This window comes from Vulpes lagopus, chromosome 4, assembly GCF_018345385.1.
Source record: "Vulpes lagopus strain Blue_001 chromosome 4, ASM1834538v1, whole genome shotgun sequence".
NCBI lineage: Eukaryota > Metazoa > Chordata > Mammalia > Carnivora > Canidae > Vulpes > Vulpes lagopus.
The window spans coordinates 50574385-50590238 of record NC_054827.1 but is presented as its reverse complement, the minus strand read 5'-3'; the positions used below and the strand labels follow the sequence as shown (position 1 = coordinate 50590238).

The window sequence follows — 15854 nt, the reverse complement described above, 5'->3', positions numbered from 1 at the left end:
GTAGCTATACAAATATGACAAAGTAGACTTTATGTGGAGAGGAATTTTTAGAGATAAAGAGAGACATTTTATAATGATGTTTCAATCCACTGGAAGGACAGAACAATTCTAAACTTGTAAGTACTTTATGTTAGAGTCTGAAAAACATGTAACACAAAAACTGAAAGAACTAAATAGAGATGGATAATTATACTGTGAAATTTTTAAATGTGCTAAGAATAATTATTTTCATATAATGGCTATGGATGATTTGATAAACTTTTAGTAAAATAATTTAGCAATATCAATTAAAAACTTTATTTAAAAAATTTTATTTATTTATTTATTTATTTATTTATTTATTTATTTATTTATTTAAGAGAGAGAGAGAGAGAGAGAGAATACATGCCTGCAAGTGGGGAGAGAGGCAGAGGGAGAGGAAGAGAGAGACTCCCAAGCAGGCTCCATGCTGAGTGCAGAGCCCAATGTGGGGCTTGATTCCATCATCCTGAGTTCATGACCTGAGTGGAAATCAAGAGCTAGATGCCTAACTGAATAAGCCATCCAGACGACCTGTCAATTAAAGCCTTTAAAGTTGTTCAAATTCAATAACTCACTAAGCCCATTCCTAGGTTGTTCAGAATAACATTTTTATAATTAAAATTAAAACAATCTAAATGGGATTGATTCTTCTTTTTTTTAATTTTTATTTATTTATGATAGAGAGAGAGAGAGAGGCAGAGACATAGGCAGAGGGAGAAGCAGGCTCCATGCACCGGGAGCCCGACCTGGGATTCGATCCCCGGTCTCCAGGATCGCGCCCTGGGCCAAAGGCAGGCACTAAATTGCTGCACCACCCAGGGATCCCCTGGGATTGATTCTTTGACTTCTCTTTCTACTTTATTGGTGTATACATCTATTGAAATGATCATATGGTTCTTATCCTTTCCTTTACTAAATGTGGTGTATCACATTGATTAACTTGTGAAAACTGAACTGCCCTTGCAGCCCAAAAGATAAATCCCACTTAATCATGGTGAATGATTCTTTAAATGTACTATTGGATTTGGTTTGCTAATATTTTATCGAGAATTTCTGCATCCATGTTCATCAGGGATATTGGCCTGTAGTTCTATTTTTTAGTGGAGTCTATCTGGTTTTGGTACCAGGGTAATGCTCGCCTCATAAAATAAAATTAACAACACAAGAAACAACAGGTATTAGCAAGGATATGGAGAAAAAGGAACAAACCCTCTGCACTGTGGTGGGAATGCAAACTGGTGCAGCCACTCCGGAAAACAGTATGGAGGTTCCTCAAAATGGTAAAAATAGAACTATCCTAGATCCAGCAACGCACTACCAGGTATTTAACCAAAGGATACAAAAATACAAAGGATACAAAAATAATAATTCAAAGGGAGGGGATCCCTGGGTGGCTCGGCGGTTTAGCACCTGCCTTTGGCCCAGGGGGCGATCCTGGGGGCCCGGGATCGAGTCTCACGTCGGGCTCCCGGCATGGAGCCTGCTTCTCCCTCTGCCTGTGTCTCTGCCTCTCTCTCTATGTCTATCATGAATAAATAAATAAAATATTTTTTAAAAAATAATTCAAAGGGATACATATATACTCTGATGTTTATAGCAGCATTATTTACAATAGCCAAATTATGGAAAGAGCCCAAATGTCCATCAACTGATAAATGGATAAAGAAGAGGCGGTGCATATTTATATATGTTATACATATATAGATGGATATATATGCGTGTATATGCACAATGGAATATAACTCAGCCATAGAAAAGAATGAAATTTTGCCATTTGGGGCAAGGCAACATGGATGGATCTAGAAAGTGTAATGCCAAGTAAGATATATCAGTTAGAGAAAGACAAATACCATATGACTTCACTCATATGTGGAATTTAAGAAAAAAAAAACAGGGACACCTGGGGAGGCTCAGTGCTTGAGTGTCTGCCTTTGGCTCAGGGTGTGATCCTAGAGTCCTGGGATTAAGCCCACATCAGGCTCCCCACAGGGAGCCTACTTCTCTCTCTGCCTATGTCTCTGCCTCTCTCTCTCTCTCTGTGTCTCTCATGAATAAATAAAGTCTTAAAAAAAAAAAAAAAGAAGAGGAACAAAACAAATGAGCCATAGGGAAAAGAAGAGAGGGACAGGCAAACCAAGAAACAGACCCTTAATGATGGTACCAGAGGGGAGGTGGGTGGGAGGGATGGATTAAATATGGTATGGGGATTAGGAATGCATTTGTGATGATCACCGGGTGTTGTATATAAGTATTAAAAAATTAAAGATAAATACATATATATAATCTAAAAGTCAAATAACTAGGAAACATTAAATAAATTATGATGCATGCATACAATGAAATATAAAAACTATTTTAAAAAGTCATAGTCTTAAAGACTAGTGACTTGGGGATATGCTCATTGTATACAGATAAGTAAAAAATAAAAGCAGAATACAAAAATGTATATTCAGCATGTCTCATCATGCAAAACAAAAAATAAAATATAAATATGCATATAAAAATAATTATCTTTATTAATTTGAGAGAGAGAGAAAGAAAAAAGAGAACACAAGCAGGGGGAGGGACAGAGGGAGAGGGAGAAGCAGACTACCCACTGAGCAAGGAGCTTGACTCAGGGCTCCATGCCAGGATCCTGAGAACATGACCTGAGCCCAAGTCAGATGCTTAACTGACTGAGCCACCCAGGTATCCCAAGGCAGTTCTATTTGTAACACTTTAAAGAACTTCCATATCCTTCTCCAGAGCGCCTGCACCAGTTTGTGTTTCTACCAATAGTGCAAGAGGGTTCCCCTTTCTCTTTATTCTCACCAACACCTGTTGTTTCTTGTGTTGTTAATTTTAGCTATCCTGACAGGTGTGAGATAGTATCACATCATGGTTTTGATTTGTATTTCCCTGAAAATGAGTGATGTTGAGCATCTTTTCCTATGTCTGTTAGCCACCCGGATATCTTGTTTGGCAAAATGTTTATTCACGTCTTCTGCCCATTTCTTAATTTTTTAGGTGTTGAGTTTGATAAGTTCTTTGTAGATTTTGGATACTAACCCTTTACCAGATATATCGTTTGCAAATATATTCTCCCATCCTGCAGCTGCCTTTTAGTTTTGTTGTTTCCTTTGTTGTGCAGAAGCTTTTTATCTTGATGAAGTCCTAATAGTTCATTTTGGCTTTTGTTTTCCTTGCCTCAGGAGACATGTCTAGTAAGAAGTTGCTACAGCTGAGGTCAAAAAGATTGCTGCCTGTGTTCCTGCATTCTCTTCTAGGATTTTGATAGTTTCCTGTCTCACATTTAGGTCTTTCATTCATTTCAAATTTATTTTTGTATGTGTATTTTTGTATGTGTATGGCGTAAGAAAGTGGTCCAGTTTCATTCTGCATGTGGCTGTTCAGTTTTCCGAATACCATGTTTTGTTTTTTTTAACTTTCTTTCTTTTTAGTTTTTTTTTTTTTTTTTAGATTTTATTTATTTATTTATTGAGAGAGAGAGAGAGAGAGAGAGAGAGAGAGAATGGCTGGGACACAGGCAGAGGGAGAAGCAGGCTCCATGCAGGGAACCTGACGTGGGACTCGATCCCGGATCTCCAGGATCACAACCCAGGCTGCAGGCGGCACTAAACCACTGCGCCACCGGGGCTGCCCTCGAATACCATTTGGAGATCATGTCTTTTTTTCCACTGGCTATTCTTTCCTGCTTTGATGAAGATTAATTGACTATATAGTTGTGGACCTATTTCTGGGTTCTCTATTCTGTTCCACTGATCTACGTCCCTGTTTTTGTGCCAGTACTGTACTGTCTTGAGCACTATACTTTTGTAATATAGCTTGAAATCCAAAATCATGATGCCTCCAGTTTTGTTTTTCTTTTTCAGAATTGCTTTGGCTATTCGGGGTCTTTTGTGGTTCCATACAAATTTTAGGATTGTTTATTCCAGCTTTGTGAAAAATGCTAGTGGTATTTTGATGGGGATTGCATTAAGTGTGTAGATTGCTTTGGGTAGTATAGACACTTGAACAATGTTTGTTCATGGAATACTTTTCCATTTTTTGTGTCCTCTTTAATTTCTTTCATAGGTGTTCTATACTTTTCAGAGTATAGATCTTTTATTTCTTTAGTTAGATTTATTCCTAGATATATTATGATTTTTTATGCAATTGTAAATGGGATCAATTCCTTGATTTCTTTTTCTGCTGCTTTGTTGGTGGTGTATAGAAATGCAACAGATTTCTGCACACTGATTTTTTTTTTAAAGATTTTTTTTATTTATTCATGAGAGACACAGAGAGAGGCAGAGATATAGGCAGAGGGAGAGCCCAATGTGGGACTTGATCTCAGAACCCTGGGATCACATCCTGAGCCAAAGGCAGACACTCAACCACTGGGCCACCCAGGCGTCCCCTCTGCACATTGATTTTATATCCTGCGACTTTGCTGAATTCATGTATTAGTTCTAGCAATTGGTGGAGTTTTTCAGGTTTTTTACAGAATAGCATGTTGTCTGCAAATAGTGAAAGTTTGACTTCTTCCTTGCCAGTTTAGATGCCTTTTATTTCTTTTTGTTGTCTGATTGCTGAGGCTAAGACTTCCAATACCATGTTTATTAGTAATTGTTAGAGTCGACATCCTTGTCTTGTTCCTGACCATAGGGGAAAGGCTCTCAGTTTTTCCTCACTGAGGATAATATTAGCTGTGGGTCTTTTGTATATGGCCTTTATTGATGCTGAGGTCCATCTATCTCTACCTCCGGTTTTTATTAGGAAAAGATGCTGTAGGGCAACCCGGGTGGCTCAGTGGTTTGGTGCCACCTTCAGCCCAGGGTGTGATCCTGGAGACCTGGGATCGAGTCCCACATCGGGCTCCCTGCATGGAGCCTGCTTCTCCCTCTGCCTGTGTCTCTGCCTTTCTCTCTCTCTGCGTCTCTCATGAATAAATAAATAAATAAAATCTTAAAAAAAAAAAAAGATGCTGTATTTTGTCAAATGCTTTTTCTGCATCTATTGACAGGATCATATGGTTTTTATCCTTTCTTTTATTAATATGGTATATCACATTGATTGATTTGCAAATATTGAATCACCCTGCAGCCCAGGAATAAATCCCATTTGATTGCAGTGAATAATTCTTTTAATGTACTGTTGAATTTGATTTGCTATTATTTTATTGAGAATTTTTGCATCCATGTTCATTAGGGATATTGCCCTGTAATTCTACTTTTTAGTGGGTGTAGATGTTACTTCCTTCTTCAATTTTTGCTTACTTATATTTTAATATAATTAATATGTAACCTCTATAATGTGGAAAATTATTTTTTAAAAACCATTTTATAGGGATCCCTGGGTGGCGCAGCGGTTTGGCGCCTGCCTTTGGCCCAGGGCGCGATCCTGGAGACCCGGGATCGAATCCCACGTCGGGCTCCCGGTGCATGGAGCCTGCTTCTCCCTCTGCCTGTGTCTCTGCCTCTCTCTATCTCTCTGTGACTATCATAAATAAATAAAAATTTAAAAAAAATTAAAATTAAAAAAAAAACCATTTTATGATGATGATTGAAATTATTGCTATATAAAAAAAAAAGAAAAAAAGAAATTATTGCTATAAGGCAAGGGTACCTGGCTGGCTCAGTAGGTAGAGATTGTGACTCTTGATCTTGGGGTTGTGAGTTTGAGTCCCATGTTGGGTGTAGAGGTTACTTAAATGAATAAATAAAAACTTTTTTAAAAGGGGCAGCTGGGTGGCTTAGTCAATTAAGCACCCAACTCTTGATTTCAGCTCAGGTCATGACCTTACGGTTGTGAGATTGAGCCCCACATCAGGCTCCACACTAGGTATGAAACCTGCTTAAGATTCTCTCTCTCGCTCTTCCTCTGCACCCCTCACTCTTGCATGCTCTGTCTTTCTCTCTCTCTCTCCCCCTCTCTCTCTTTTTAAAGATTTTATTTATTTATTTATTTATTTATTTATTTATTTATTTATTTATTTATTTGAGAGAGAGAGAGAGAGCATGCACACACAAGCAGAGGGAGTGGCAGAGGGAGAGGGAGAAGCAGGCTCTCCACTGAGCAAGGAACCAGATGCAGGGCCCAATCCCAGGACCCCAGGATCATGACCCGAGATGAAGGCAGACACTTAACTGACTGAGCCACCAAGTCATCCCTCTCCCTCTCTCTTAAAAAAACAAAACAAAACAAACCTTATTCCTCTAAGGCAATTTTGAAAAATGTGTATTTCTAGGAGTTAAGACAAAGCTTCTTTCAGTCTGCTTCCAAGAGACAATAGGATAGTTGAAAGAAACTGATCTTCAATGACTATTACTTTTAAGAAGAACAATTGGGCAGCCCAGGTGGCTCAGTGGTTTTGCATTGCCTTCGGCCCAGGGCCTGATCCTGGACACCCGGGATCGAGTCCCACATCGGGCTTCCTGGATGAAGCCTGCTTCTCCCTCTGCCTGTGTCTCTGCCTCTCTTTCTCTCTGTGTCTCTCATGAATAAATAAATAAAATCTTTAAACAAACAAACAAAAAGAACAACAATTTAACATCTCTTAACAGATTAGTAGTGTAAAAACACTAAGGGTGAAAATCCTATAAAATTAATACCTATATTCTACTTGTTCTAGAACTATTATTAATAAGCATTTCTTATTTTTTTCACCATTGTTTTTAACAAGAAGGAAGAAAAAATATTTTCAAAACAAGAAGTGTGAAATGAGATCATAAATACCTTATGAGCCAAGTGGAAGAGGAGGCGGTTTTGAAGTCGGCTTTTTGGAGCTGAAAAAAAAAGTTCAAGCTGCTTATTACTGTCTATGACACTTAATCCCTTGCAAGAACAACAGGAGTGAGACTCAGATAATCTTCTCAAATCTTTATCTATGTGATCCTAATCTGTCTCTACCATCATATATATTAGTCTGGTCTCTACCTGCAGTGGCAGCAACAGCATCAGGAACCAGAAAAAAAAAGTTCTGTTCTTCCCTAGCACGTGTTCTACATCATGGTGTAGCCACAGCACAACGCCACACACACAGTTCCAGTACCAGCCCACAGCTGGGCTGTTCACACACTAACCAAACACTGGAAATAAACAGTTTTGTTTATTTCAATTCATGTAGAAATCCAGTGTCATTCAGCTGTTCTTCCAAGTATTCCTTGTCAATTCCTTCTAAAATCTCCTTTTCTACAATTATATGACCATATTTTCTTAAATATTAGCCCAATGGGATCCCTGGGTGGCGCAGCGGTTTGGTGCTTGCCTTTGGCCCAGGGCGCGATCCTGGAGACCCGGGATCAAATCCCACGTCGGGGTCCCAGTGCATGGAGCCTGCTTCTCCCTCTGCCTGTGTCTCTACCTCTCTCTCTCTCTCTGTGACTATCATAAATAAATAAAAATTAAAAAAAAAAAATATTAGCCCAGTCTCTACTCCATGTATCTTCTAGCATGATAATCTGCCACACTGAAACAGTCAACCAAGTGAAAAGGTAAACATCTTTCAAGTTCCAAATCCCCTTTTCACTGTTGAAGAATTTTCCTAAATCTAGATACCTAACCCTACGTCTTTTTACAGAAAAAAATCATACTTCAAAGCATAAAAAGAAAAAATTAAATGGAAAGATAGCTACCTTGATCACTTTCTATGTGTCTAACACCCTTTTAGGTGCAGATAAAGTCTAGAAACATGAGATAAATAATAACTTAAAGGCTCGTATAACTAAATTAAGAAAAACTACATTAGTACACAGGAAATAATTTGTGTAGTGATTAAGAAAGGCTTCAAGTTCCACAAGACCCATGAATCTGAGCTGGAATAGTTCCTAAATATGTATATATGAGTTATCTCATATATATGAGTTATCTCTTAGAATTATCTAAGAATTCTATCCTAGAATATATTCTTTCCTAACAAATTTCCTAACAAACATTCCCTTGGCCAGTTTCTCTACATTTCTTTGAATTTAATCTGATTCATACTCTCATTATTTTTATCTTTCCTCCCCTGTTTTTCTTTGTCCTATCCTTACTTGCAGGTTGATGTCCAGTTCTTCTTAGACAGCTGTCAGGACAAGTAAAGCAAATAAAAATAAGTCTGAATTCTTCAAGTGGAAATTACTTGGCTTTTCACTCAGAAGCAGGGAAAACAGCTATAAAATCCATACTGGTAGGGCTTAGACAAGTATCCTCAGCTCCTACAACAGCATGAATATCCTACCATGAGGGGGCCTAAGAAAGATAACTTGCCCTTTTGCTTCTCTTACCCTGCTTGTCTGCTATAGCTTCCGGGAGGTAGGGTGGGGAGAGGAAGCAGCATAGAGATTAACTCTCTCTTTAAAGTTGCTTAGATTCGGGGATCCCTGGGTGGCTCAGCAGTTTGGCAGCTGCCTTTGGCCCAGGGTTGTGATCCTGGAGTCCTGGAATCGAGTCCCATGTCAGGCTCCCTGCATGGCGTCTGCTTCTCCCTCTGCCTGTGCCTCTGCCTCTCTCTCTCTGTGTGTGTCTCTGATGAATAAATAAATAAAATCTTAAAAAAAATAAAATAAATAAAGTTGCTTAGATTCAATGTTCTTTGAAAATTAAATCTATTGTTTAGTTTTCTTTTCTTTTTAAATATTTTATTTTTAAGTAATCTCGACTCCCAACATGGGTCTTGAATTTACAACCCCAAGATCAACAGTCACATGCTCTACTGACTGAACCAGCCAGGTGCCCTATTTTTCAGTTTTCTAATTGTGCTTGGTTTCTCCATAGAAAAATGAATTAAATGTTTTAAAATCTCTAAAATAACTCATATCATTAGTGATGAGTACTAGATATTTAAAGGGGCCATTTTACCTTTAAATCCAGCTGCTTCAGCTTGTTTATACATTCCAAGAAAAAAGTAGGTACAGGCTAGGTTCACCCAGACTTCAGGATTGCAATTTTCCTCTTTTGTTGCGTTTTCATATTCCTGAAATATATATTAAGCAGGGATCTCATTTCGGCAGTAAAGCAACCGATGAGCCATTCTTCTATAATGGAATAGGATTTCTTACTGAGATTGGGCAACTTCACATTTAGGGAATCCTATATGCTCCTGAACTATTCTGTACCTGCAAGATTAAATACTGAAGCTATAGTTCAATCCTACCCAAGGGGACGGTTGTCCACCTAATTAATTTTTTTTTTAAGACTTATTTATTTGAGAGAGAGGGCATGGGCCCATTCATGTGCAGGAGGAGGGGCAAAGGAAGAAGAGAATCTTAAGTAGACAGCCTGCTGAGCATGGAGCTGGAGGCAGGGCTAGATCTCATGACCTGAGTCAAAACCAAGAGTCGGACACCGACTGCACTGCCCAGGCATCCCTGTTTTCCACATAATCTTAAACTTTTTTTTTTCCTTTTGAACAATGTTATGGGCTAACAAACTACAGAAATGAAAAGTAACTAAAATACTTTATTTTTGCTAACTTAAAAAAATAAAAGAAATGCATAGGTTCAGTTAACTTAATATTTGATAACCTTAATATACTACCAATACTATTTCATTCTAATTGTTTTCTGGCTTTACTTATTTGGCTTTACATTTTAAAAAGTCATTTTCATGCACCTGGGTGGCTCAGTCTGTTAAATGTCTACCTTTGGCTCAGATAATGATCTCGGGATCCTGGGATCAAGCCCCACATCAGGCTCCCTGCTTCAGTGGGGAGCCTGCTTCTCCCTCTGTTCCTCTTCCCTGCTCATGCACTCGCACACACACTCTCTCTCTCTCTCTCCATCTCAAATAAACAAAACAGTGTTTTTAAAAAAGGCATTTTCTTCCTGAAAAGAACACTTCCTGAGATTCGTTTTGTCAACCATGTTTTCCACATACTCTATTTATCAGACTTTACCAGTTACCTTTGTTTCTTTTTCTTCCTATACTGGGGCTACTCTCTTTCCCCTCTATCTTTCACCAATACCAGCAGCCTCTAATCTGTCTGTTTCATACCTTCCCTCTGCCCTCACTGATTTTGTTGTTTTTGTCCTTTGTCATACCTCCTCATTACCTAATCTTGGACACTTTCACCTGGTTATGCAGGTTTTATAAATATCCTTAGATTACATTTGGGGGTAAGGATATGTGGAAAATGTTCAAATAATTTCATTTATGCTTTAAAAACTGCTTGACAAAAGGCGACTAAAATTTTATCTAGATTCATAATCTTATAGGTTGCTCATTAGATAGGTGCTGTTTACAATGACCAAGAAAAACAATTTTTGAAACCCAACTTGCACAAATATAAAGATAATATAATCTTTCCTATGTCTAAAATTAGCCCAGCACAATAAAAGTAAACTTCTTTTGAGAAAAGCATCATGGAAATTTTATCAAAAGGATTTATTTCTCTTCTTCTAAAGATTTCCTTAAGAAATACTACTATAAATATTTTCAACAATCTCATTAGTACATACCTAAAAGCAAAGAATAAATTAGACATATAAATATATATATATATTTTAAATTTATAGAAGATTTCTGAAGCAATACATCAAACAAGAGCCAATGGTTGCCTCTGTTAACAAAGAAATAGGATTGGGGAAGGCAGACAGGTGATGTTTTTTCTTTTTACTTTGTTCCTTTGTGTAGTGTTTAAATTTTACCAGAAGCATGTATTATTATAATACAAAGCTTAAAAAGTTTTTCAAAATCCTTATGTTTTATATATATATATATATATATATATATATATATATATATATATATATATATTTTTTTTTTTTTACTAACCTCCAAAGCTCTCTTGTAGTCACCCAGGTGAAAAGCACAGTATCCAATCCACAAATTAGTATCCTCTTCTTGTTCCCCAACATGACGTTTGAACTTCAATTTAAAATTTCATGAAAAAAAGGAAGGGTGGGAGAGAAGGATGGAGGGAAGAAAGAAGAAAAGAAAGAGAGAGGGAAAGGAAGGAAGGAAGGAAGAAAGAAAAACTTTTAATAAATTCTCTTTAAAAAACTGCTATGTTGGGGTGCCTGGCTGGCTTATTCAGTGGAGCTCTTGATCTCAGGGTTATGAGTTCACACTCCACACTGGGTGTAGAGATTACTTTAAAAAAAATTAAAAACCAAAACCATGGGATCCCTGGGTGGCGCAGCGGTTTGGCGCCTGCCTTTGGCCCAGGGCGCGATCCTGGAGACCCAGGATCGAATCCCACATCAGGCTCCCAGTGCATGGAGCCTGCTTCTCCCTCTGCCTGTGTCTTTGCCTCTCTCTCTCTCTCTGTGACTATCATAAATAAAAAAAAAAAAAAAAAAAATTAAAAAAAAAAAAAAACCCAAAACCATTATGTTAAGCTACTGATAAAAAATAGGAAATCACAAGTAACAGAAGCTAGACAATAGTGTTCAATTAAGCCTATACATAGGGAACTTAGTACAATTACTTTTTTTTTTTTTTTAAGATTTTTATTACTTATTTATTTTAAGGTAGACTCCAGGACTCCTTGGGTGGCTCAGCGGGCAGGCTCATCTGCCTTTGGCTCAGGGCATGATCCCAGAGTTCTGGGTTCTTCAGTGGTTGAGCATCTGCCTTTGGCTCAGGTCGCAGGCTGGGGTCCTGGGATCTGTCCTGCATTGGGCTCCCCACAGGGAGCCTGCTCTCTCTCTCTCTCTGTGTCTCTCATGAATAAACAAATAAAATCTTTAAAAAAAAAAAAGAGTCAGAGGCTCAACTGACTGATCCATCCAGGTGCCCCAGCACAATTAATTGTCATGGAAACAGGGATCCCTGGGTGGCGCAGCGGTTTGGCGCCTGCCTTTGGCCCAGGGCGCGATCCTGGAGACCCGGGATCGAATCCCACATCAGGCTCCCGGTGCATGGAGCCTGCTTCTCCCTCCGCCTGTGTCTCTGCCTCTCTCTCTCTCTGTGACTATCATAAATAAATAAAAAAAAAAATAAAATTTAAAAAAAAAAAAAATTGTCATGGAAACATACTTACTTTTGAATGTTGCAACATCTAACTGAATATACATTTTATTTATTCCACTAAGCATCATCAAATGCTGGAACAATTAAGGCTACAGAACAACTGAAACATGCTCTAGTGAAACAATATATAACTGTATGATCATCTCAATTCCTTTCAATGTCAGGAATTAAAAGAATTTTAATATCTGCTTTATACATTATTCAAGAAAACTATAACACAGATAATTTCTTAGACATTCACAAGGTGAAAATTTCTAGTTCTCTTAATATTTCCAGTTGAAAGAAAATAATATATTTTCAAAATTTCACATTTGTTTCTCTGCATTTACTAACACCTTATTCTAGAAAGTATTTTAAGAGTTATCCCACAACAATTCTGGGGGCTATTAAGGAACACGAGAATTATGTGAAGTATCTAATGCCATATAATTGAAGGTTACTGAGATGATACAATGAACTCAAGGCCACCACAGCCAGGGGAGATAGAAGCAGGGACCACGACAGCCCACGGACCCCATTACCTGTGTTCTCACCCTCCATGTTTTACTTCACACTTCAAACCTGTCCCGTTAGGGCACACATATATTTATTCATAGGTATGACCTTTCACTGAGAGTAAGCCTTTAAATCATTCCATTATTCTTGAATAGGCTTACCAGAGCCCACAGGAATTACCGATATTCAGAAGACTAGCCTCATGTACGTCCACTGTGAAAAAATATTTATGAATTCCCCTGCCAACATTAGTCCTGTTTTGGAGGAAAGGAATGAGGCCTTGAAGGAGGAGTTTGAACTCTCATGGTAAGATGAGAGTTTTCCATTCTACAGGCTGATAAACCAAAAACATTGGGGAGAAAATTGAATAGGGAGCCAATGCATATTTATAGATGATTGTTACAGAACACTGGCTGCCTTGACTGTTACAAGATGAAGACATCCATTAATGCTTTCTGGTCTAGGACAAGAACTTACTCCTGTAGTTAATGCCCTAACATTAAAAATCTTTCTTTCACAAAATGCTGTGGATTTGAGTACAGCGCCTCAAGTCTGAAGAAATATTTATTTGAAGCCTCCCTAAATTTGCTCCAGAAATTGCCTGGAAGCACAAAAGAGCTCATGAGACCCTCTCCCTGCAAACCATAGCAATTCTCATCCCCATATATCATGGTGCTTTGGCTGGCCATCTAAGAGTATAAGCACAGAACAGAACCTCCTCAACAACTTAAAAGCAGTGTGGGATTCCATATAAGGAAAATGTGGTCATTGTCTTAAAGAGAGAAGAGAAACAAGAGACTGATAAAATATACCTACCACTTAGTCTATTGATTTGCAGAGCTAGAAAGTCTTTCTAAGCCAATTTCCCTACTTTAATGATGAGAAAGCTAACACCAAAAAAATCAAACAAGGTACTCAAGATCAGAGCTAGTGAGAAATAGGACTACTCATGGAAGACTAAGAAATATATGAAGCTAATTATAACAATCATTGTTGGGACACCTGGGTGGCTTAGCGGTTGGGGGTCTGCCTTTAACTCAGGGTGTGATACTGGAGTCCTGGGATTGAGTCCAACGTCGGGCTCCCTGCGTGGAGCCTGCTTCTCCCTCTGCCTGTGTCTCTGCCTCTCTCTCTGTGTCTCTCATGAATAAATAAATAAAATCTTTAAAAAAAAAAAAACTTAATCTTTTCATTCTTTGGTGTGCCCCTTCATTTCTCCTATAACGTGTGATGGTCACAAGGCAGTTTCTCAAAGTATAGTGTCCTTGGACCACCTACATCAGAAGCACTTGGGCTACTCGTTAAAAATATAGGTTCCTGAGCACCACAGTCGACTGATCTGTAAAGAATCAGAATCCCTAGGCAGGAATCCAGGAATATACATTTTAATAAGTACCCTAGGTGATACTGATGCATATTAAAAGTTGAGAACTACTAGAGATTTGAAGTATTCCCTGAACACACAGTAGTCTAGACAATAAGCATGAAGCATGGTGGTATTATTTAAATGACCCAAATTTTATAATATATAATAAGAATAAGAATAATTTAATTATTCTTATAATTATTATTATTATTATATATAATAATAATAAGAATAAGTCAAAATTGGCCAGGGGTCAGGATAAACATTGTCTGAACTAATGCTATATTAAATGTTCCTCCAGGGGCGTCTGGGTGGCTCAGTCGTTGAGCATCTGCCTTTGGCTCAGGTTGTGATCCTGGGGTCCCGGGCTTGAGTCCCGCATTACAATTCCCACAGGGGGCCTGCTTCTCCCTCTGCCTATGTCTCTGCCTCTCTCTGTGTTTCTCATGAATAAATACGTAAAATCTAAAAAAATAAATGAATAAATAAATAAATACATAAATGTCCCTCCATATTTTTAGCTGAATTCACCATCAGTGGGACTAGACATAATTAAGAGTATCCCTCAAGAAGTATATCGGGCAGCCCCAGTGGCTCAGCGGTTTAGTGCTGCCTTCAGCTCAGGGCGTGATCCTGGAGACCCAGGATCCAGTCCAACGTCAGGCTCCCTCATGGGGCCTGCTTCTCCCTCTGCCTGTGTCTCTTCCTCTCTCTCTCTCTGTGTCTGTCATGAATAAATAAATAAAATCTTAAAAAAAAAAAAGTATATCTTCTTAGTTCATCTTTAATCAGGTATATTGTTAACATGGAATCTGCAACATGTGCCTGACTAGATTTGCAGGAAGCCCCCCTACCGCACCCACCTGTTCCAACAGCATAGTAACCAGCATTCAACCAAGCATTCATCCACCAGCTCCTGGCATCCACTTCCTAAGAAGCAACCTTCTTTGGGCATTACCTCCAACAGGGTAATCGCTCCAGTGAAATCCCTTTGCGAAAGCAGCTCCTCCAGTTTCGGAATCTTCCTACCTTTCTTCTTTCTTTTGTCCGTGTGAGGCAGGTCCCCGCCTACAGCAGGTTTGGCCCTTGAAAGCATCTGTGAAGGAAGCAACAAAAACAGCTGTACATCCAATTCCAATGGTCAGCTTTATTTTTAAAAAATATTTTATTTATTCATGAGAGACACAGAGAGAGAGGTAGAGACACAAGCAGGCTCCCTGCAGGGAGCGTGATGCGGGACTCGATCCGGGGACCCCGGGGTCACGACCTGGGCTGAAAGCGCCTCTAGGATCAGTTTTTAAACTCAGAGCATCAGCATGTCAAATCCTTAACAACGAACCCAGGGAAGCCCATTCAAACTCTATACAACCCGTATTTCTCCAAAAGGGCCATCGCCCTGGACGTGGGCTGAACCTAACAGCTACTACGTCTTCTCTTCTCTGTCAATTCATTCGAGTGGGGACATCTCAGCCTTTCCTTGGCCTCTAACCATCCCGCGGGCAGCTCAGGGGCGGGGGTTGGGGGAGAAGCAGGGGAAGAAAGCCTGGAGGTGTTTACAGCTGCATCCCTGGCTCCCGAGAGAACCGGGGTAGCGCAGGGAGCTCCCCCTCCGCTCACACCTCTACGCTTAACCCACAGGCGTGCTGGGAACCTCCGATCTCCAGTCCTGGGATCTACTCAAAGTTCTCCCTCCCTGTTCAGAGCCACTCACCATCTTGGCATTGGTTCTGTGAGCCCCTTCCCCGGACCGATAGCCGAGGCCCAGCCTCGGCGCCTCTGGGCATCAGCGCAGCTCTCTCCGTCTCCACAGCAACCCGCAGGGAAGGTGGGGCGGAGCCCGGTCCTTCGCTGAGAAGCGCTCTCGGAAGCACCGATGCCCGCCGCTTTTTGGTTCCGCCTCCCTTCCGCCGCCGCAGGCGTGCAAGTTCTTTAGGATGGGAGGCGTCGTCCTCTGCTGCGGGAGCGGAAGTTTGTATCTCTGCTTACGGGTTTACTCTAAGGAAAAACAAAAACAAAAACAAAAACACCGAATCCC

At 39.5% G+C, this 15854-nt stretch overlaps 1 protein-coding gene across 1 annotated transcript in view; it reads right to left on the bottom strand.

Annotated features, from left to right (window-relative positions):
* The window catches only part of TTC26 (tetratricopeptide repeat domain 26), a 50012-nt gene extending 34359 nt beyond the window's left edge, over window positions 1-15653 (bottom strand). Inside the window, exons 1-5 of the mRNA XM_041753554.1 lie at window positions 15531-15653; window positions 14778-14915; window positions 10759-10851; window positions 8845-8959; window positions 6739-6788 (exon numbers count right to left, since the gene is read on the bottom strand). Of these exons, the coding sequence (XP_041609488.1) occupies window positions 6739-6788; window positions 8845-8959; window positions 10759-10851; window positions 14778-14915; window positions 15531-15533 (399 nt within the window). The 5' untranslated portion in view covers window positions 15534-15653. The remainder of the gene's footprint in view (window positions 1-6738; window positions 6789-8844; window positions 8960-10758; window positions 10852-14777; window positions 14916-15530) is intronic.
* Between the last annotated feature and the right edge of the window lie 201 nt (window positions 15654-15854).